General features: G+C 36.3%; 4 protein-coding genes across 4 annotated transcripts; 3 read left to right on the top strand and 1 right to left on the bottom strand.

Moving 5' to 3' along the window:
* Nucleotides 1-737: 737 nt before the first annotated feature.
* On the bottom strand, nucleotides 738-6,823 carry TTA2 (fibronectin type III domain protein (DUF1423)). The gene is made up of 2 exons (XM_011089598.3): nucleotides 3,361-6,823; nucleotides 738-1,619 (listed from the first exon to the last, which is right to left on the bottom strand). Exons 1-2 carry the CDS (start codon nucleotides 6,248-6,250, stop codon nucleotides 1,048-1,050), a joined length of 3,462 nt encoding a protein of 1,153 aa, XP_011087900.1. The 5' UTR covers nucleotides 6,251-6,823; the 3' UTR covers nucleotides 738-1,047.
* Nucleotides 6,824-8,156: 1,333 nt separating this feature from the next.
* LOC105169226 (isopentenyl-diphosphate delta-isomerase) lies at nucleotides 8,157-12,264 on the top strand. The gene is made up of 6 exons (XM_011089586.3): nucleotides 8,157-8,734; nucleotides 10,427-10,769; nucleotides 11,127-11,211; nucleotides 11,292-11,378; nucleotides 11,473-11,715; nucleotides 11,804-12,264. Exons 1-6 carry the CDS (start codon nucleotides 8,574-8,576, stop codon nucleotides 11,881-11,883), a joined length of 999 nt encoding a protein of 332 aa, XP_011087888.1. The 5' UTR covers nucleotides 8,157-8,573; the 3' UTR covers nucleotides 11,884-12,264.
* A 1,360-nt stretch (nucleotides 12,265-13,624) lies between these two features.
* LOC105169215 (sugar transporter ERD6-like 5) lies at nucleotides 13,625-18,201 on the top strand. The gene is made up of 18 exons (XM_011089565.3): nucleotides 13,625-13,922; nucleotides 14,113-14,175; nucleotides 14,985-15,074; nucleotides 15,182-15,241; nucleotides 15,772-15,837; nucleotides 15,912-15,977; nucleotides 16,066-16,141; nucleotides 16,223-16,287; nucleotides 16,375-16,467; nucleotides 16,584-16,664; nucleotides 16,751-16,835; nucleotides 16,909-16,952; nucleotides 17,033-17,095; nucleotides 17,169-17,228; nucleotides 17,311-17,361; nucleotides 17,469-17,528; nucleotides 17,609-17,723; nucleotides 17,832-18,201. The coding sequence occupies exons 1-18, from the start codon at nucleotides 13,752-13,754 to the stop codon at nucleotides 17,960-17,962; spliced, it is 1,440 nt and encodes a 479-aa protein (XP_011087867.1). The 5' UTR covers nucleotides 13,625-13,751; the 3' UTR covers nucleotides 17,963-18,201.
* Nucleotides 18,202-19,850: 1,649 nt separating this feature from the next.
* LOC105170089 (cytochrome P450 76T24) lies at nucleotides 19,851-21,702 on the top strand. The gene is made up of 2 exons (XM_011090699.3): nucleotides 19,851-20,791; nucleotides 20,949-21,702. The coding sequence occupies exons 1-2, from the start codon at nucleotides 19,904-19,906 to the stop codon at nucleotides 21,561-21,563; spliced, it is 1,503 nt and encodes a 500-aa protein (XP_011089001.1). The 5' UTR covers nucleotides 19,851-19,903; the 3' UTR covers nucleotides 21,564-21,702.
* Nucleotides 21,703-23,850: the final 2,148 nt, after the last annotated feature.

Genomic DNA, 23,850 nt, shown 5'->3' with positions numbered 1-23,850 from the left:
GGGTGAGGTATACACTCCGGGGCATCCATGCAAGAGGGTTAATTATTTTTTTATTATAAAAAAAATTATATTAATATAATTTAATTAAATATATTAATATTATTATAATTTTTAATCACGATTTGAGCATTTTTATATATTAATATATTTAATTAAATTATATTAATATATTTTTTTTATTTTTTTATAATAAAAAAAATAATCAACCCCCGTGCAAGAACCAACAGGCGTATATGTGATGACTGAAGAAGAGGAGGCAGCGTACTATGATGAAATGGGATACGGTGAAACTGAGAGTTGTTTATGTTGATGATTGAAGAAGAGGAGGCGGCTAAGGAGTCTGAGTTGTTGCGGAATACTCTGTTCGAAGTAGTACTGCTTTCCTTCAATGGTTAGTCTGGTCGACTTGAAATGACTGGGGTCGACTTGTGGAAAAATATGCGTATGCTATTTACATGTTCTATGTGTGATTTCTGTTTGTTGTATTTAAAAAATCACAGTTCTAGCGGGCAACAAAAGGACAGTCAGTCGTGGAATTCGCTTCTTACCTGTTGACACTAAAACGGCGGAAAAAATCCATTTTTTCCCTGTCTTCCCTGTCATCCACAATGACTGAAACAACACAAAATATATCCATCTCTTCCCTGTCGACCAAAATGCGTATACTCAACAGTCATAAAAGAGAAAGCAACAGATACAAGAACATACAGGAAAGGGATGGCAAAAGAAAACAAACGGACGAGTAAAAGACTGACATCTTTTCTGAGAAAACAAAATGAATTTAGGTTCTAGTGGATGAAAAAATATAATACTAATGAAGTTCGATAGCCCATTTCTCCCCTTGATTCTGATCATAACTAGGAATCTTTTAGGAGAAGAAATGGAGATGGCTACCCTTTGTACATATTCTAGTTAGCACTAAACTGCAGTAGTAAACCTACAACCAATTAACATGCTTAGTCGAGCACCCACCACAGAATAATACTGGGATGCAGCCCAGTGGATTTCCAGCAATGCAGAGAGTTCCCAGAACACTGCACTTGTCGATCAGGTGGCAAGATTCCTTCTAGTTGCTTCCATTTTTAATAAAAGGTCCTTGATATCTGTTTCCATCCTCATTTTCATATTGAAATATTCCTGATATGCTCGTTCAAGAGCCTGGAGCTCTTCTACCTTCTGTTTTCTCATCTCCTCAGCTTCGGCCAAACGCAGTTTGCTGATCCTGCTCGTGTATTCTTCTTCAATCCTTTCATTTTTTGTGACTGAAATTCGCTTCAGAGCTTCCGACTCCCTTCTTGCATCATCAGCACGTGCTTGAAACATCATTGCCTCTGCCTGTTTGATTCTCACAATGCTCTCCAATTCGTCAAATATAGGTTCTTTTGGAGAATTTTTGTGGAGATCCATGTTCATTGTGTATTTATCATTCCTATTGCTATCAAAGCCAGGAAGTAAATTGACAGAATTTTCCAAGCGCAGAGCCTTATCTGGATAAACAGACTTCAACCACCCAGCTCCTTGGCTGGACCCAGGGATGCCACTAGCGCCTTCTTGGATTTTGGTTGGCAACTCCTTTCTCGATTCAATTGGTATGTTTACGGGCCTGTCTGAATTCGTTTCTGTAACAAAAGGAAATGATTTAAGCAGATCAACTAGAACAGAAGACAAGCAAAACTATATTCAGGTACAAAATGGATACGGAAAAATCCAATATCTGGGATAACTTGAGAAACTTCTATGATCAGGCGTTCCTTAATAGTATCAGTACCAATAGTCAAAAACCTAGGTCCATATGTTAAGACTCCAGTTTGGGATCAATACTAAAGCACCAAACTTAATTGGGGAGAAAACACCAATTAACCTTATTATCCAACCCAAATGACACTTAGTCCTATTCATAATCTACAGACCTTTGAGTTTATAAGAACAGCTCAAATAACTCAATATTTAAGGAAATATTTTTCTTTTCTATATTTTACCTTGGTATCAATTACATATACGCTAAGCGAAAAAACAGTTCTCTATGGAACAAGATTTTACACAGATTCTTCATTTCTTAAACTTAAGCTTCATAATTCATTTTCATTCCAGAGTTTCTTTCAGAGATAACAAGCTCATCAAACAGGTAATATCCAAATTAGTACCATGCATATCAAATTTTACACAAGTAGAGCTCAAACTATTGGAAAATTATGTCAAATTACATTCAGTGACCGTTCTTGATTGTTAGAAAATAACATATATATTTAATTATCTTGAAACTAAAATATAAAACATTATAAAAACTAAATTGGAAGAAAAATGACTGGAGAACTGACATCAAAATTTCACATATATAGCTCAAAGTGAAGTGTAAAACAAACTGAACTAAGTCTACATCAAATAACTAGTGCAATTAAACAGGCTGCAAAAATTGTAAAGTAAATGTTTTCCCTGGCAGATAGTTCTTTTGAACTGTTAATGGATAATAGAACAGAGATACGATGAACTTTTTGTCAGAACTTAAATGCACGTTAGGACATAAGTAATAAAAAAGAACCTTAGGTGACTTTCTTTTTGCTTAATGACTTCCAGTTTTTTTAAAACAGGCCAAAAAATCAATAAGATCAGACTATGTGGAAACAAGTGGTGCAATGCTCATGGATGGATGCCTTTTCTAACAATAATCTGAAATTTCACTGCTTTAACCTATGAATGGCTCTCTGGGTTCCAGGACCAACAGTAACAGACCTAATTCCAAAATATGACATCCGAAGGGCCCGAAGCAGGATTGACAAGAGATCATAGAACAAACAGAATAAGAAACAGAACTCTGAAGTTTCTTTTCCCCGCAGCAGAAGGCAAGACAATTAGATTATGACAGTTTGCCCCACTGAAAATATATCAATGTAGTAAATATTAGGCTTAAAATTCCATCAAAACTCATGGAGGATGAATGTCTAGAAACACTAAAGCAAACATATTTGAGGTTGGTCACCAGAATTTTTCGCAGATTCTGACTTGAACATACTGGAACTAAGGAAAGGGCAAAGGCAAATGACTCAACTGTGAGTAACCAATGAAAGATACCAGTTTCAGTTTCAGTTTCAGTTGACAGAACTACATTGATGAGTATTTCTATGGCTCAACATCATCTAAGCTTCAAATTTAGAGCTAAGTATGTTATTCGAAACAAAATCCAACAGAGAGGGAAAAAGGTTCCAAGAGTTTCGAGCCGAACACAATTCACCTTTTATAGGCCATAACATATATTTTCTGTATGCAAGTTAAAAAATGTCTGAAGGGAGTTGATATATGCAGTCAATGTGCTTATATCAGCTAAAATGTTGCAGAATAAAATAACAGAGAGATCAATCTTACCGGTGAAAAAACTGAGTATATGATTCTGCACCTCCTTAAGATCTGCCCTATTTGCCAATTTGGACAGCATCCGGACAGCGATTTCATGCAGCTGTTTCCCTCTTACATCCTCACTGGCAGAGAATATTCTTCTTACATATTCTAGTTCTCTAGAAAGGTTTTCGGCTGTCCATTCTTTCACGAAATTCTGGAAAACTTCCTTTATAAAACCGAACATCTCAGAAGGATGATCACAGGCAACACAATAGAACTGCATTTCTGTAGTGCCTTGAGCACCTGTTGCACTACGTCCGTTTCTGATATGAGATTCTCGTAACCCACAATCTGCATGGCACCAATGTAGACATACATCACAACCCACCCAACTACATGTGTTAGATGCATTGTCAAACTTTGAACATACAAGACACATGCAATCCCGGCAAAAGTCACTCCGCTTTGCACATATTTTGCAGTCACATTCATCCACAGGCAGGAGACTCTTGCAATTGAGATTTCTACATCTCATATTCAGAAATATCTCTGCCAACTCGGAAGATGAGATATCATATTTCTGCCGTACAAATTCTCGAAGTCCTGTTTTCAAAGCCACCAAAATTTCCAGTTGAGTACGATGTGCATTCAGCAGCATATCCAGGGAAACATCAGGCCTTTTCTGTAATGCTTTCTGCAAAGCAATCAGCTGCCACTGCTTACCCGGATTTGAAATGATGTCGTGGACAAAATCTTTCACACATGCCACTTGTTTTCCAGTCATGTCGTTAAACCTCCGAGCCATTGTATGTAGAGGTTCAGAAACTATCATGGTAACTATTGACTCAGCAAAGTCAGTTCCAACCACCAATTCTTGCTCCTTTCCATCTGGGTCATTGCTTTTCTGTAAACTACCACTATCTTTCTCTGTCATTAAATGCTTCCGATCTTTGGAATATTCTGGTCCGTTGTCATAAGTGCCAAAACCTTGTGCTCCAGCTAAATGTTTACTGAAACTTAATTGCCTCTCAAGTCCAATCGGTAGTTTGGAGCTCCCCCCTGCAACTTTCAGATGTGGTACAGTAGAGTTGCCTTGAAATAACTGAGATTGCTGATGCAAGCCATTTTCTCGTGATGACATTCCTTGATAAGCTGGATTCTCTTTACTTTTATTCTCCTCCGACGACAAAGCTTTCCAATCCACCCCCTGAAACAGCGGCTTACTACCGACAGATTGCTCGTAATCATGCACATTATGAGTCAGGGAACAGCTAGGGTTGTGAGTGAACTGCTGAGAACCAGAAAAAGACATAGAAGCTGTAAATCCTTCAGAATTTGTCCGAAATGAGCTAGCGAATGACTGAACACTTCTGGCACGGCTAGGAGAACCAGGAGTTTGTCCTCTGTTCTGAGAACCGATAGGCAATAAAACATTTGGCAAGCTAAGGGAAAGTTCAAGGGCCAACTTATCATCTTTAGGCCGGTTGTGCATCAATTGCTCAACTTTCTCAGGCTTCTTAATCGGATCCGTTGAGAGAAATTGAAACCCCCTGGTACTTGGCCCTTCCATTTCAAAGACTCCATTTGTTTCAAGGTCCCTTGATTTGTTTTCAACCTCCATATTAGTTTCTGTGAAATGAATACTTTCGGAGGGCGATAGAGCAATACTTTTGCCCTTATCCTTCAAAGTCTGGGAAGTTTTCTCCATAGAAGGTTCATTTCGAGCTGTTATTTCCATATTTCCAGTTAAGATGGTATCATCTGCCTTCACTTCAACATTCATACCTTCATTTCCCATTTGGTCCTCTAAAGATGATAATTTCTCATCATATGTGCTGTCGGCATCCTCCTCCACCAAACACCCTTCTCTTCTGCCCTCCATTACATTGTTTCCACCTTCTTTTTCTCCTTCCGTATCAATTTCATCTTTAGTTTTGCCAGCCCCTTGGAATGATGTACCCTGGCGATCAGGGAAGTAATCATTTTTGTTCAGAATATTTTCGACATCCTTAGATGAACCACCTTCTGCTTGCTCACTACAGTTGCCCATTTTACTCGCATCCCCATTTTCCACAGACAACAAACTCACTTTTTCCTGCTCAACTTTGCTCTCAACTTGGTATTCATTGTTGAGCTCCTCTTGAGAGGAGTTCAATTCAACAGCAGCTTTATCTTCAACAACTGGCTTAGCCAAAGGCGCATTGGATTGTGGATCAGGTTCCAATTCCCCTTCTTCTCGTTCACTGCTGGGGCCACCACTCTCCACTGGCATATCTTCAGATTTCTTTCCTTCGACACTCTTGGACCGCTCACTTCCAGAGTCCTTAGACCAAGCTGGAGATTTTGCATCTCGAGGTCCCTGTGGGGACTTTGCCTTCCCAATTTCCTTCGCTTCCATTCTACTTCCTCTGCTTGCCTCATTGACATTCCTCACCCCATCATCACCATCTTTCCCGCCTCCAAACCTCCGCCATGATGTAGCAAAACCATCCCTCTTTGGCCTATCTCTCTCTGACCTAAACCCCTTTGGAAAATCTCTCCTAGGTCCAGAAAAGCTCTCAGAACGATGCATCTGATCCATTCCATAGCCAGTCCTTGGCGAAGAGCTCACAATCCCCCTGTCATTCCCATCTCTATGCCGATCATAACTCTTTCTCCTATCATAATTCTCCAAATCATAATCCGATCGCTTCCGAACCAACCTTGAACTCTCCCTATCATCTTCTAACCGGTCATACCTGGATGTTGATGAAGATAAAACCTTTCTCCCGCTGTCAGAAGACTTGTAATACGAGCTTCTATGCAAAGAAGACGAGGAGCGCTGCAATCCAGAGTCCTCATCCCTTCTTCCCCAATCTTTCACGACACTCTTGTCCCCGTACGAGTGAAGATCATCACTTGACCTCAATCTCTTCATAATTTCCACCCCCAAAATCAATTACTACAAATACTCCGCATCACCAAACCAAATTATAACATACACATATTTTTTTTTCTCAAAAACACCACACAGAGAAGTTCTACAGTAATACAACAATACTAAGTTAATAAAAACCTACAGATCAAACGCAAAACACCAAATCAACCACTAAACCTACCAATTAACTGTGCTGAACCAAACATTAGGCATCAGATGTGTTGAACTTATAAAAATAGAATCAAACACAAAACAAGAAGCACCAGCTCAAGTTCACAGTCTTAAGCTTTCCTGAAACCCTCGCTTTGCCAGTTGGGAACAAAAGTCGAAGCTCCAGGTATACCTACACCCAGATTCGAAGACCCTTTTCAGAGAAACACCGGATACACGTGGTAGAAAGGTTCGCCGGCGAGATAAACCGCCATACATGTAGAGCTCTCTTGTGTGTGTGGGTTGGAGTGGTGGAGAGATTTGTTTCTGTTCAGTCAACGGAAAATTTTTAACTAGTGGGGCTGGGGTTGGGGGATAGAGAGAAGGAATACTTGAATACGCAAAGTGCGCATAGCGCACCGGTCAATGCTTTGGGAAGTGTAAAGAGTAATGGGGTGCGTAATGCGCCTCATGTGCAGTTTAGACTAATATGATTAGTCAACTTAGGTTTGAAAAAGTTAAAGCTAACCATTTGAGTGGTCTTCCCACGTCACCATTTCCATTGTGAACTAAATTTAGGCATTTTTCATTTTCTTATTTTTTCTTTTTAAATATTTGAAAATTATTTTAATCAAAATATAGTAATTATTTTTGGCTTATTTGTATATTTTTTGTTATTTTCAACCCCTTAATATTGACTTAAATCTTTAATTAAAATAAATTATATTTTTTCTAATAATCAAATTATACAAATTATTTATAATTTTATTTAATTTTTGACAAAATATTTATATACTCACATAATGTTTACTATAAGTCTTATTAATTAGACAAAGGCACAAAAATGTGGTCATTATTTTTATTTCAAGTGCAATAAATATATACAAAATTTAGTAGCACAAGATGCAATTACCAACTATTATTAGTTAGGCAACCAACTGTGTCAAAAGTTATGGTACATATATATATTGAGACTAATACTATTGATGCCAGTTGGAATTTTCAAAATAAATTAAATTATTTGATACTCGTCTCAAAATTAATAAATAGAAAATTTGAAGTGATTAATTTAGAGGGAGAGAGAGAGATGTGGGGTTTCTGACTCGTTGAAGCCTTTGAATTGACGCATCAGAATTGCCTTCTTTGACTCTTGTTCTTTTCCAATCCAATCATAGATCAACCACACGTTTGCACCCAACACCAAATTCCAATTCTGCCCTCCATTATTTGTTCTTTTCCCTAAGTTTGGGCCTTCCACTTCAAAGTTAAAAGCCCAAGAAGACTAATAGGGCTTTCATCTCAGCATTGGGCTTTCTTTTAGTATTATTCGGAATGAAGAAAACTAATACAATACAATCGACAAGCTCCATTTAAGCTCATACTTAAATACATTTAATATCCGTATTTATACACACACACACACACACAAGTCTTAAAATTAAAGTAAATTAGAATACACTGAATTGTATAATTTGTAAAAGAATATGATTATAAACAAGTTGAGTCGTATTGAGCGCATTATTATTTAAATTTGTTTGGATTTTTATCAAGTCCTAAAAATTGTATTTGAGCGTGACTTAATTAATAATTTAAATATATTCTTATATTTTTTATAATTAAATTAAGTCCATATTGAATTAGAAAATTTATTAAATAAAAAATTAAGTTAAAATTTAATGAGTTAAATTAATCAAATGAGATTTTACGAATCCATCTCAAATCCAATATTTGATGCCCCGTAAATATTCAGAAATTTTTGCTATTGATTTTGTAAAAAAATGAAAACAAAGAAAGCTTTGGGATATTGGGAACACAGCTCCAAAGTGTAACCTATGAATGGTGACAGTGCAAACTATGCCGCCCCTTTGTTTCTGCTGATGCTTTGGTAGCCAAAAGGATTAAGCAGTGGTGAACACGCTACGGTCTTAACTTCTTCCGCCAATACACTTCTTCTAAGCTTGGATCTCAATCCACAAGATTAAGATTTTTTCTTTCCTGTTCCTTTTTCAAAGTTCTCAGTCATCCGACCTGATTTCAGTATAAGGATACACATTTTGCGGCACTCATTGGGTTTTGATTCTGTTTTTGAGTGGGAGCAATATATGATCAGTCGATTATTGGGGCACAACCCTTTTCCTCGATTCGAACTTTGAATAAGATAGCTGTGTGAACGATGGCAGCCATAGCAATACTGGATCTACTGAGGAGAAATCCCAACTTTGGTGGTCAAACGTTTAATTCGAGAAGCCTATTCACTACCAAACTCGTCGGCGCTTCAACTGCCGGCGCTTCTTTCGCCATTGCAGCTCCTTTTGCATTCGGCGCTTTATTCGGGTATGTTGGTCTTCCTATGTTTGTTTTCTTGTAATATTCGTTGCTTCTGGAGTTATGAAGAGGAAGGGTTATCATATGCAGCAAATTAGATTGTAGATTTGTGGCTAAAGATTGTCTCTTGTTTGTACTTTGTTTATCCTGGAATGATGAAGAGGCATCGGTTTTTTCTCCTAGCCTATGTTGTTGGACGAAGCTTAAGTGGAATGAGGGAGACGCTAAAGATAGTCTATGTTGTTGGACGGAGCTTAAGTGAAATGAGGGAGAAGCTAGAGATAGTCTATGTTGTTGGACGGAGCTTAAGTGGAATTTTGTTCGTATGTGGAGAAAGGGACCAGAACAAAGCTTCATTCTTTTAGTTATACTTAGTAGTTAAAACTATTTGAATTAGTGACTGATGGAGTAGAGAGATAATTTGTTGCAGCTGCCTGCGATAATGAGTTTTGAGATTTAGAGGGAGTAGAGTGTAGTTGAAATTATGATGTCTGCTGCTTTGCTAGCAGTTGCTGTTATTAGCAGCAGATTTGTTGGAGATTTATGCTATTCTTATTATTCCCGTCTTTAGTTAATTCGATAGGTTCTAACCTCTGTCATGCTAGAATGTGTTTCCCTGCCAGGGTGTGTAGGAGTAGGGTCCTCCATTATGGGAAGACCACAGTAACAAATGGATAGTTGTAGAAGAATCTTGGTATCCATTGATTTCCCTGTGGCACATTTATGGAAGAAAAGGATTAGTCGGAACGGAATAAGTTTGCTGATAAAATGGAAAAAAGAATGATATTCAATTGACATGAGATATATCCTTTTCTTATGATTGGACTAAGAAAGAATGAAATTCTCAAGCTTACCAAGATTCCATGTACATTGTTGAAGACATAGTGTATTCCAGTGGAATCAAAACTGTGAACATTACTTGGTCGTCATTACTACGTTCTCCATTAATACTAGTGCAGCTAAAAGAGAGTACAGAAAGGGGCAGCTTCCGTGATGACTATGCAACCAGTTCCCTATGTAAATAAATGTGTTCATCTATTCTGATCAAAATTTAATCTGGAATCTGCTTATGTTAGGGAGTGTTTCATCTTTATCAACTAACTTTTGAGTACCAAAACATATTATGGGGTGAAGAAGGTTGGTGGCTTGTGGACCTTGTGGTTTGAAGGCTATGGTGGAGGTGACCTGGTGATGGTGGCAGACTGGTTGCAGTGGTTATTATGAGAGGGAGAATATGAAGAAAATTAGTGTATTCCATCTCCTTTCTTTAAAAACCTCTTGGTGTTGGCCAAGTAAGGGAAACCACGGGGATATGTGCATTCTCCTACAAATTAGTGTTGCTAAGTTATTTGATGCCAACTATATAATAGAGTGGACTTAAGAGTACTGATTTGTTTTATCTATTTCAACCTCTAAAAGAGACCACCATAGATCAAAGACTTTCTTCCAATTCTTATTTGTATGTATTGGGAGTGTGGATCTGGGATTATTGACTTTTTTCATCAATATGATTAGCTGAATTTAGATACTCATTGTAAGAAGGAACTGATTAGGTGGGTGGGTTTTGTTTATGAATCTGGTGAAAAATATTGTTCTTCCCTAAACGATAAAGTGCAAACAAAAAGGACTGCTAAGTGAACTTGATACATCTCGCTATAATCTGATGATAATACTAATGTACATATGAATATGGCTGTCTAGAAATGGCGTGACACAAGTTGCATACTGCGATGCCGGAGCAGCTCTAGATGAAGATTTCATTTCTAGTATACAGACTGCATCTGGAAATATATTTCAGAATGATGCGCTGAAATACAGTACCAAGCAGTATGATATTCAGTTGAAACCCCTGTTCTCTGCATTTCACTGGAAAACTCTGGCATTGACATCGCTGAGGTCTTTTTTGTTATTCTATTTGCCTCTTCTGGAGCCCCACGCACGCATGGAAGACGACGATGATGATTTTCTACAGGAAATTCCTGAAGAAAAGCATTTAGATTTAGTTGATCCATTCAAGAAATCAGTGAAACAAATAGTTCGTGAGGTAACACTTTCTTTTCCTTCAAGAACTTCTGGTACCTTTTTTTCTTCATGGGTTCTTTCAGACATATACTTGGATGACAAACTGATAGCTGACTCTTCAATCTTCAAAGAATTCATGCTTGGTAAATTTTATATAAAAATGTCCTACCAAGTTATTGATCAGAACCATCCATATCATGAAGCCCTCTTTCTGACACAAAAAATGCAACTTCAAGTGAAGTAGCTTTAACAAAATCTAATTGTTTTGGCTGTTGAACTTCCTGCTAGCTTTAGTTTAAAATATATCTAGTCTATTAGCATCAATTCGACGGCTTGGTTACTTGGCTAGTATTAACCTTATACTACTGTCTATACTCAGACCAGCGTAGTCACCACAAGACGCATTCTTGAAAGACTTGCAGTTCATTATGTTTCACAACGCATGGCCTGGAAACTCCTCAAAGGTACTCTTCACTTGTTAATCCCCCAATGTCACACTTTTTACGTTCTTGATCAGCCTGATATTATCTATCACCTGTGGCAGATGTTCCCAAGTCGGCCACTCGCAAAGCAGCAAGGGGGATGCCGACCTTAACATACATCTTCTGTGTCAGCAGAACCACTTTCAGAGGTCATATAATTAAGTTTCTTCATACTTCCATTTCTTTTGCTGGCTCTTTTTGGTTAAACCCGAACTTGCTGATACATGCTTTTGGTACCAACAGGACATTTTCTCGGAGTTTTAGCATCATGGGTTGTACAAGTTGGCACTGATATCTACCGGTTCTTTACATCTATCTCTAAATCCAAACAAGACAATGATACAGTTGACACAGCAGAACAACTTCAGATTCTTGGAAATAAGGTTTACGGTGCCACTGTTCGTTGTGGCGCTTCTCTTGTTTTTGCTTCTATAGGAGCTGGGATCGGAGCAACACTAATCCGTCCTTCGGCTGGTCAATGGATTGGTATGACTTCCATATCAATCTTGCACTAAACAAAATCTATAATGAACAGTTTATGCTCAGATCTAAATGCATTCTTCTTTTTTTGCAGGATGTGCAGTTGGGGATTTAGCAGGACCAGTTATAGTTGCGTTTTGTTTTGAGAAACTCCACACGGACCTCTATTGTTAATTCTTCCCCGAATAAGGATGCACGTCTCTTTATCGCTTGGTATAAATTCGCAGGAGGTTCGCCTATCGAACAAGAGGGTTGCTCCTGCAGTAACATAAAAGTTGTGTTTCTCAATCTTAATGTTCTATCTGACATGTTGGATTGGCTTTTGCCTACTTTGGTGTTGGGGTTGGACATACAAAAAAAAAGGTAGGTAGTAGCTTCTTGGGCTTACTTGCAACAACCTCTGAGTTGATGGGGACTCCATCTTTGAATTTTCAAGTTCAAATGGTAAACTGTCAGATGTTGAAACGGAGGCCGTTTCTTCCACCCTAATTTAGAACTTAAAAGAGAGAAGGATAATTCATGAATAGGCATGATTGAGATATGCTTTGAATTTAATTCCTTTAGTTTGATTTAATTGCTCATTCATTCATAACTCTAGCAAACTTTAAATATTTTTTGTAATCAAATCATTAGGAATTGGTGAATTTCACATGCAAGAAATGTGTTTAGAGGTTTATACATAATATTATATTTGTAATTTCAGATATGTTTTCAGTATTCAAACATTATTCTATACAATTGAAACTTGAAAAAGAAGGGTAAAATTAAAATTATCAATATTTTTTAAATTTAATGGTTGTTCAACATATAATTTAATTCGTTAGTTTTTGTTAGATTGTGTTTTTTTTTTAAACTAATAAAAATGCTTTTGTTAATTATAAATTATAAATTTATTACTTTTTAAATGTTAATTTTTTTTAGATTTTTATCTTTTTTTTAACTAACAAAATATTTTTGTGGATTATAAATTATAAATTTATTATTTTTTAAATGTTAATATTTTTTTCATTCAAGTTGTCCAATTTTTATTTTTTTAAATAAAAAATATAATAAGATTAAAGTTGTTGAATTTTAAGCCTTATATAAGGATTATATAATTTTATCAAACATTAGGGAGTGTCGGTAATTTTTCAAATAACCATGAATTATAACATAATTATACTAAATTTTGAAAAATTTGTTCTAATTTATCTTTAAAGAAAAATAGAGGGGACGATTACAAACATGCTATTGGATCTAGTATGTGAAAATTGTGTTTTAATACCTTGTTTTTTCTTCTTCTTTTTCCCTAGTAAATTTCTTTCATAGTTTTTTAGATTTAACTTAATTATAAATACAACTTTGTTAGATTAAAAATTAAAATAATTATATTTGATGTTTGTTTCAGTTTACATACAACTCTATTGGATATGATTCAGACAAATTCTACATGTCATATTCAAAAGATACACTTCAAATTTTTTAAATTGTAACTTGACCTTTTCGATTAAAGTGCCCTTTCACCTTAAACTAAGTAATATGTTTTGTTCTTATAATCTAAATTTTCAAATAATTTATTATTTATTGTTTTCTTAATCTTATATTCAATTAAAATCAATTAACATGAAAGTAAAACAGTGGTACAAAACCAAGCAAGCATGGAAATAAACGTAAATTAGATAACATATTCAGTTCAATAAAATATAGATATGGAAATGGCGTCAGCTGTTCATTCAGATTTGAAACGTTTGTCGATTTGTAGTAAAATTTTTTAACCTCCAGATCACAAAAAAGACATAATAATGATCAAAGTGAGCGGTTGTTGCGGATTGGTAATAGTAAACATAGTAAAAACTGTCGTTATCTGACATTTTTACCTGTAATAGCCTCATGGAATTCAGTATGACGACAAAAGATCTTCGCTGTTATCTTGTTTCATGCCTATCTCCATGGATTCATTCGTCACGTACTCCACGCCCATTTCTTGCTGATCTTCCGCGCTTTTTTCCTTCACTTTAGCAGTTTTTACACGGTGATTTTTGTTTATCCTTTTGCCAGCTTAAATGGAGTCAGGAAGCATGCACGATGAAGTTACCAACACCAGCCCTTTGCTCTCGAGATCAAGGCCGGAGAGTGGTGGCGGAGAGGGGCGGAGCAGTGCTGATTCCGCCACCGCCGTTCTTGTGCTAAGCACCTTTGTGGCGGTCTCAGGGTCCTATGTTTTTGGTTGTGCTGTAAGTGCTGGGGCTGGATATAGCTACGCATATTGAGTTCCCTTTCATATGTTTGACTTGTTTTCTCTCTCAGTATTGAATTTTTATGGCTTCTGAGGGCATCCAATAATGATTACGGAAGGCCCTTTTTTTCATTGATGGTACAGTCACCATTTTTATTGGAAAATTCGTGGTGTATATATATATGTAGGTGGGATACTCATCACCTGCTCAGTCTGGTATTCTGGATGATCTTGGTTTAACGTTGGCAGAGGTGAGTGTGATAGTTATTGGAATTTGGAAGAGTTAGAGTTTCAGTTTTACAATTAAAAGTTTTAGTATTCTTGTGTTGTTTTGTTCTGTCATGAAGATGAGAGCAGGCTGTGGGATTTAAGTTGGACTATTCACTATATATCAAGAATTCTGAAAAACGGGTTGATCCCCTTCGGAAGGAGATCTATGGAGGAACTTGAGTTTAAGCTACATAGATTAATGTAGACGAGCAAATAATTAGTATACAGAAGGAGTTGGAAATAAGTTTGAAAATTCCCCAACGATTAATTTCGAAATCATTTGATAAGACAAACCTAATGGTAATAAGAAATTGGGAATTTTTGTGGTAAACCGCATATGCATTCAGTCATACTACTCGATGTGAAGTCGTAGTTTTTAGTGCTCGGGTTCGTTGGAATTCATTTGAGTTGATTATGGTTTTTCTGCATATAATAGTAACATATTGCTGTCGGTTCTCTTTCAGTTGTATGGATTTCTCATGTTCCCCTTTAGATTGGGGGATCACTGCTGCATTTAGTTTCCCTGCACTAGCTAGTGTTATGAGTTATAACAAGAAATATACCCTGATACGGCAAAAGAGTATCATAGCATCGTGTAGGCCAAGGTTGTCTCGTAAACACGTCTTGACGTAATGAAACAGATAGTCAATCTAACTGAATCTAAGGTAAAAGTTAGAATCAGTTCAGAATTGAAAATTATGTTTGTTTTCTGATATTCATGGAGTTGATATTTTAGTTTCATAGAATATATCTTATTTTCGGCCTCTTTCATTTGTATTCCACTTCGCAGTATTCATTGTTTGGGTCAATATCAACCATTGGGGCTATGATAGGAGCAGTAGTGAGCGGAAAGATAGCAGATCTCTTGGGAAGGAGAGGAGTGAGACCTCATCTATCTCCACTCTGCTTGAATCTTCTTATAAAATTTCAGCTCCAGCAGTCTTATGTTTCTGGTTTTCTCATGCAACAAATAATGAAATAATGCAGGCAATGGGGTTCGCGGAGTTGTTTAACATTGTTGGATGGATCTCAATCGCCTTTTCCAAGGTATTTACCTCTGATTCTTTGCTCATGCTTTTGTATGCTGAATGGAGAAAGACCGCATTTTTCATTTTCGTATGATGTTTCGTGATGGGTGGAAGGATAGTCTTGACGTGAAAACAGGAGACGAAAATTTCAATATCATAAACAAGTCTCCATAAGCAATGCGGAGCTGACACAATCATATTTGAAAACCAGTACCTAGGAAATGCAGAGATAGACAACAACAGACATGAAGGATATATAAGTGCTAATTGTGATTAAGTTAGTTGCCCCTAAATTTTGTTGGTGGTTTTGATGTCAAATGAGTTTTCTACTGTTACTAATCTGTGTGTACTGTTTTGATGTGATGTCTTAAGTGCATCATTATGTGATAGGTTCAAAACTTGTACATAATTCCTTCATACAAGTTGAGCAGATGATTCCTAGACGTATAACAACATCTACTGCAAATTGCAGATTTCCTTTGACTCTTCTTTTTGTTCCTTCTTTATCAGCTTCCGCTTATTTAGCCTTGTCTTATTGGCTGTCAACAGAACGCTTGGTGGCTTGATACGGGGAGGCTGTCAACGGGATTCGGAATCGGACTTCTATCGTATGTGGTATGTAAGGTTCCGCTCCAATTGTCTTTCCATATTGTAATCTTCCAAAGGTTCTTAGCCTTATAATTCAATAGGTACCCGTATATATAGCAGAAATCACGCCTAAGAATCTTCGAGGAGTGTTTACCGCTGTAAACCAGGTAAAGAGGGAACATCACCCTCAAATTTCAAGTTACAAAGCCATTCTGTAAGTATAGATATTGAGAAAAAGTGCTTGTGATGCTTTAGTTGATGATATGCTTTGGTGCCTCCGTAATGTATCTTGTCGGTAATCTCATCACCTGGCGCATCTTGGCTTTAATAGGTAACTTCGTTTCCATCGGCAAAAGACTTTGTTATATTCAAGATTGGGCTGAAGAGAAACAGCTTTTGCCTTCATTTTCAGGAACTATTCCATGTTTAATCCAGCTTGTGGGACTCTTCTTCATTCCCGAGTCTCCTAGATGGCTGGTATAATAGGTTTATCAAGAACTTAGTCAAAGTTTGTTAAGAGGGACCGGTCCAAGAATGCTTTTGATAAGTTGTCCGTATATACAGGCGAAGATCGGTCAGTGGGATGGCAGTGAAGCATCTTTGGTACGTCTTAGGGGGAAGAACGCAAATATTTTCGAAGAGGCAGCTGAAATCAGAGTAAATATTTTTGACTTTATTCACATTGACGCACATACTTAGATAATCTCCTTTGTATTCTAATCACTTGACTTGGATCAAACATATACAAGTTGCTGATGATCTACGCTGTACAGGACTATACAAGAACTCTAGAACAACTCAAAGACTCCCGATTGATCGACTTATTCCAAAGAAAATATGCTCACTCACTTATAGTAAGGTTCTAATTAGTTCTTGTTTGAATATTATAAACTGATTTATCACATGAGAATGTATCCAGACATATGTCCTGTTCATTTAGGTGGGAGTCGGGTTGATGGTGCTACAACAATTTGGAGGAGTCAATGCAATTGCGTACTATGCAAGTGCTATATTTTCCTCAGCAGGTAAACTAAAGAACGACTAACGTTCACTCATAGACCGGCAATAGAAAATATGCTAACCACTGAATTGCAACAGGTTTTTCCTATAGAGTTGGAACAACAGCAATGGTCATTGTCCAGGTAAATAAAGTCCAAGAATTCTTTTACCCCATTGTTAGGTTCAGCGCTCCTCACGTCTCCTAGACATTCCCATTTTCCAGGTTCCTTTGACTATTATAGGAACGCTCTTGATGGATAAATCCGGCAGACGTCCACTGCTATTGGTAGATGCTTGTACATTGCCTTCATAAATTTGTCTATCTCTATAAACATAACACGGTCTTGCACTGCTTGCAGGTTTCTGTGGCGGGAACTTGCTTGGGATGCTTTCTGATCGGATTATCATACCTATTACAGGTTATAAGCTTATAACGAAACCACTCTCCTCTAGTAGTTCGATTCTGGCACTTGATTACCACTGTCCATCTCACAAGTGCAGGACCTCAAGCTTTGGGATTCCAGTCCCTCTCTAGCTCTTGTCGGTGTCTTGGTAATGCAAACATCATTTTTTTCGCACAAAACGCTAACAAACTTTTACAGGACAGCTCCATCCATAACGAAGAAACTGAAGCTAATACAAAATCTTTTCTTGCACAGGTATTCACAGGTTCTTTCTCCTTAGGCATGGGGGGCATTCCCTGGGTCATAATGTCCGAGGTAAAGAACATCATGCCCTTCTCCTTAACAACGCACTATCGGAAGCTCAATATTTACTCTTCATATCATCGTTATTTCAGATCTTCCCGATAAACGTGAAAGGTTTAGCCGGAAGCCTGGTGACGGTCGTCAACTGGTTCGGTTCTTGGATTATCACGTATTCGTTTAACTTCCTTGCACAGTGGAGCTCTGCAGGTGGTTTTCTGCGCAGTTTATCCTACATTTAACGCTAATTTACATTTACGCCTAATCTTGAAACTCGGAATTTTGAACTAAGGAAGTTTCTGTTTTGTTTCATGTCAGGCACTTTTTTCATCTTTGCAACTGTATGTGGTCTGACTATCATCTTCACCATAAGGCTGGTTCCAGAGACGAAGGGCCGCACGTTAGAGGAAATACAGGCATCCATGATCTCGTTCGGGGCAGCAAGGTAGTGTTGTTATTCAGCAAACACTGCCCAGATTCAGTAGTCTGTGCTGAACTTCAGCTAGAATGAGACACAATTAGGGTGCAACTGCAACATTATGACAATTAATTGGTCTGCCTGCACTATGTTATTAAGGTTGCAGGGTAGCGTATAAGTACTTTAATCTCGATCATGTGTATGGACTAAACTACCCTCATATCAAAAAACGAACCACAATATATATATATATATACATATATTCTTTTATTTCTTTCCTTTCCATTATATTATGTTCTTAATCCCCAAAAATTTCACGAAACATTCGTCGAATTCTGATAATAATCGCATCTACTCATTTAACTTTTAAAAAAATCACAAAAAGATATTTATAACCAAAAAGTTACCTTTATTATGTCAAATTAATGTTATACATATAATTATTTAAGTGCTAAGTGAATTTTTATTTTATCTTTTACAAACATTGGTGTGCCACAACCACTAATTCGGTATTATTTCTATAGACTATAGGTACTCCAAATATAATTTAAAATTATAAATTCAAACGCAATAATCATTCTATTTTAAAACTATTCATTCCAAAATTTAGTATATAATAACTCGATTATACAGTGATCCAATCCTAAACAGATTCAAAATTTGCCAAGAGTGGATTTATTAAGGTTTAATTAGGTTTCAAAATCAGCCAAAACCTACCCCCAAAAAAGTACCCAAAACCTTTATAGCACCTACAGAAATAGTACCAAATATTTGTACATTCTTCAATATATATTTGAAACCCATACACTATGATTGTTTTCATTTCCAATTTATTTTCGAAACAAGTCAAAACATACTCAATATTTGCCATCATTCAAAAACACCTTATTTAGGTGTTTTTAACTGTTTTAGCATAAAAACATACATATATATACACATATATACATAAATATATATAAAAAAGGCATGATTTGACAATGAATAGTAATTTTTGTCTCCCAAAATACAACATTAAACATATAATACTTATTTTAAATTATCTCCAAAGACATGATTTGACAATGAATAGTAATTTTTGTCTCTCAAAACACAACATTAAATATATAATACTTATTTTAAATTATCTCCAAAAACAAATCCAAACATACATACTATCTCTAACACGCACTTATTTATCTTTATTTTTCTCTCTCTATTTCCACAAAACACTCAGAAAACGAATCCAAACATTATGATAAATTCTTGTTTAACCCAAAAAAAAAAAAAAAAATTAAATTAAAAAAAAAAAAGGGAAAAAGAAAAAAAAAATTCCCCACATAATGATCGCACTACATTAGTACAGGACCCGACGGGCTACTGGCGGCGGTGTTGACTTTGACCGTAAATCATTAAGTATTTGACATGTCGTCTTTTTTCCATCTTAAGTTTATTTTTATTTTTGGTTCTATTAATTAAGAACTTTTAATTTTTTGATTTTATAACTTTATAAAAAAAGTTATATTTTTTTGTTTTATGACATATTTTTATTAAAAAAATATCACGTATTTAATATGTGTCTGTTAGAATATTTATATTTTTGATCTCATTAATTTAGAAATTTTTAAATTTGATTTCATTAATTTAGAAATTTTTAAATTTGATCTCATATACATAACTGTGAAGGCTATTTAAAAAAAATGTGCCATAAAAAAAAGTACTATTTTCTGAAAATTAGAAGAAAATAGTAATCAAATGAAATCAAAATTATTTTTTTATTTTTTATCTTCACATAAATTCTTGTTGTTTAAATGTCTAAAAATTATGTTATTTATTTTATTTAAATAAAAAATTTATACGTATAGTATATATATTTAATAATGAATAAAAATTGAATTCAAGCGCGAACTCATTTCTCAGCTATAAATTTTAAACATTATGTCAATGTTTCCCTACAAAACAAACAAAGAAAATAGAGCAGCAAAGGAAGTCAACTATGTCTATGTATTCACTATTCACACTGTTTCTCCTGCTATCATTTGCAGCGTCGCTATTGATTCTCCGGCGGGCTGTGAAGCCAAATCCAGGGCGCCGGAAACTCCCGCCAGGGCCGAACCCTCTTCCCATAATCGGAAACATTCTGGAGCTCGGCCAGAAACCCCACCAATCGCTTGCCAAACTCTCCAAAGTTTACGGACCCTTGATGCGTCTCAAGCTGGGAACCATGACGACAGTTGTGGTATCCTCGCCGGAGATCGCCAGGATCGTGCTGCAGAAGTCTGACCAAGTTCTGTCCAGCAGGACCCACCCGGATGCAATCCGTGCCCTGGATCACCACAAGCTTTCCGTGGCATGGATGCCGGTGGACAACCAGTGGCGGAAGCTCCGTAAACTGTGCAAAGAAAAGATGTTCTCGGTGCAAAGGCTTGACGCGAACCAGAGCCTGAGGAGGGAGAAGTTGCGGCAATTGAAAGATTATGTGAACCGGTGCTGCGCTGATGGTCAGGCAGTGGATGTCGGCAGGGCTGCGTTCACTACGTCGCTTAATCTGTTGTCGGCCACTCTTTTCTCGGTGGACTTTGCTGCGTTTGGTTCCGATTCGTCTCAGGAGCTCAGGGATGTGGTGTGGGGAATCATGGCTGTCGTCGGCAGGCCTAATTTTTCGGATTATTTCCCCCTTCTTCAGCTGGTTGATCTACAGGGAATCTTCCGGGAGAGCACGTTTTATTTCAGAAAGTGTTTCGCGATTTTTGATGAGATTATCCATCAAAGGCTACAAGGTAGTGATTCGATGTCAAAGAATGATATGCTGGAAGCGCTTCTTGATATCAACCAAAAAAACGAGTCTGAATTGAGCTTTGATGACATCAAGCACTTACTTTTGGTGAGCATAATCGATATCAGTACATTGAGCGTTGTAGACTCGCAGTCACGGATATTAAATATTAAATGATTTTCGTTTCAAATAGATTTTGCATGTGGACTCAATACTTTGTGGAGAAATAAACACGAAAATTGTGTCTAACTTTGTGAGCTGTTAGGATCTATTTGTTGCAGGGACAGACACGACTTCAAGCACAGTGGAGTGGGCAATGGCGGAGCTAATGCGCAACCCTGAGAAACTGTCAAAAGCTAGAACCGAGCTAAGAAACGTGGTGGGACAGAAGGAAGAAGTTGAAGAATCGGACATCTCACGACTCCCTTACCTACAAGCGGTGGTGAAAGAAACTTTTAGGCTCCACCCCACAGTTCCTTTATTGCTACCGCGCAAGGCCGTGGAGGATGTAGAGATCAATGGGTTCATGGTCCCCCGAAACACACAAGTTATCGTGAACGTGTGGGCTATTGGGAGAGATTCAAGCGTGTGGCCGAATCCTGATACATTCATGCCGGAGAGGTTTATGGAAACGGAAACTGATTTCCATGGCCAGCACTTTGAGCTCCTACCCTTTGGTGGGGGGAGGAGGATTTGCTTGGGTTTGCCGTTGGCCTACCGTATGGTGCATCTCGTGCTAGCCACATTGATTAGCAACTTTGATTGGAAACTTGAAGAAGGGCTGAAATTGGAAGAAATAGACATGAAGGAGAAGTTTGGGCTAACACTGCAGAAGGCCATTCCTCTCAAAGCACTTCCACTTAAACTACTCCAATGTTGAAATCAGGCCAATGTAGATTGTGTTTGTATCCTATTAATGATGAATAATGTATGATTATATTTCATGAGTAGAGATGCATGCATATATGATTACTTCTTTTCTCAACATTTTCATAGTAATAATTCTTTGAATCTTTGAGACGGGGAGGATCTAATTTTCTACTTCAAATTTTATTTCATCTTCTATTCTATGTGTATAATTTTTTTAAAATGAAAATAAATAATGTAATCTTTGTATACGTCATTTCTGTATATATTGAATAGATCGAAAAATGCAATATAATTTGGATTAAAAAATCTAATCTGGGCACCCTAACACTGCACTTTGTCCAGTTAGTGCCTTCTCTAAAGATAGAAAGTATATATTAATTAATATCAATTGTCAATTAACACAAGATTTCGTAAAGATCACAGCATTAATTAATATATTTGAGTTGATGTTGGGACCCAAAATTTGGTACATATGTTGCCGATGTGATTGGTTGGGTTTTGTTGATGTGGCACCATGTTGATCGAGTTCGGGTTAAAATTATACAAATTGAGTTTCATTGCATTTGAACTAATTATCTGATAAGTACAATACACTTGTTGTATGATGGGGTACAATTCAAAAAAAAAATAATTAATCACAGCAAATATATAACACTTACTTCGTAATTGACTTAATTTGACTAAACGTAACTTGAGTAAGAATTGTCTTTCATATTTGTTCTATTATTTGTTGGAGTAAGAACTATTGTCGTATGGCAGCATTGAACTTAGCAACATATTTTTTTAGAGTGACGTACGTATTTTTAGAATAAAATAATAGAAACAACCTAATTATAATACATTTACATGCATATAATTCTCTTAGTTATCCTGAAATTTTTAAGAAAAAATTGAATATGTTCAAATCTTTTTTTGGGTGATTACCAAAAACGGAAGAATATATGTTTAAATAGCAATAACTTAACTAGTAAATGAAAGAAGACAAGTAGAATCAAGAAGAATAATTATTCTAAAACAAGAATAAATTTCAAAAAAAAATTTATGTATACTCAATAATATTATTATTGTGTCTACATATGTAGTTTCGTTGTGAATCAAAAATTAAAAGAAGTCCGGATATATACTTTTATGTTTGTAAATACAAATTTTTAACAAGTTTATATAATTTATTCACGCATCAAAAAGAATATTTATAAAACCTACATTAATTTTAGTGTTCATTTAGACCTTCTTTAAAGATATAAAATTATATTTTCTCCTAAAAGAGTCAAAATTACACTTACACCATTTACACCTGAGCCCTTTTCGCGATGGTTTGAATGATAAATACTGACGTTAATAAAATAATATTATATAAATTTTTAATTTTACCCCTTATTTAACATTCTCATGTATAAGGAAAAAATTGTAATAATATTAACATCACTCTCTCTCTCTCTCTCTCTATATATATATATATATTACATTTATCCCATTATAAGTACAAAAATATACATATGAATATTAGATTTTTTTTTTTTAATGTCAGTATTTTCCCTACAAACCCTAATGGAAGAGGGGTCAAGTGCAAATGAAAAATTTTTAGAGGAGGTGTAAGTGTAACTTTGAAATCTTTTTGAAGGAAAATTATAATTTGTATTTTTAGAGAGGATTTAAGTGTAATGAATACTTAATTTTAACAGTTAAAAGTATCTGCATATAATACTGATAATTATCACCAAACACACAATCTAACCACTGTGATTCTTTGTTGACCAACATTTGCATTATTTTGCTGCTCAGTGTTTGTAAGACAAATTAAGGAGGCCCATACACACCCTTTTCCTTATCCATGACATTTCTAAGCTCCCTCCTCAGATATTTTCTCACATAGCAGTAGCACTATCACTCTCAAATCTTCTGCTTTCAGCCAAAATATCTTTATTCGTTCATCTTCTTCCTCACTGCACTCAAATCCTTGTATGCTGTGAATTTCCCTAATTATTCCATGGCTGCTCTATCAACTGCCCCTTTATGCCACTACAAACACAATCCCATTATAGATTTTAGTAATATCAGAAGTGATTCAAGAACTTTCACCATAGTTTCCTGCCAAAATCGAGATTCTAACAATGCGTTCAACACGAAGACAACCAAGGGGAGTAAGGAAGAAAAGGGGTCGCTCTTCCAGAGATCTTTTGGTGGTGTGGAGAAACTTGGGAAAGGGATCAAGGATAATTTGAGTCCAGAAAGGAAAGGGGACTGGAAGGACTTGGCACTGATGAGTCTGTCATTTGCTGTATATGTGTATATGTCAC

Source organism: Sesamum indicum, linkage group LG1 (genome assembly GCF_026168435.1).
Source record: "Sesamum indicum cultivar Baizhima isolate 11 linkage group LG1, ASM2616843v1, whole genome shotgun sequence".
Lineage (NCBI taxonomy): Eukaryota > Viridiplantae > Streptophyta > Magnoliopsida > Lamiales > Pedaliaceae > Sesamum > Sesamum indicum.
The sequence above is the reverse complement of the archived record's forward strand: the minus strand, read 5'-3'. Positions and strand labels throughout refer to the sequence as shown.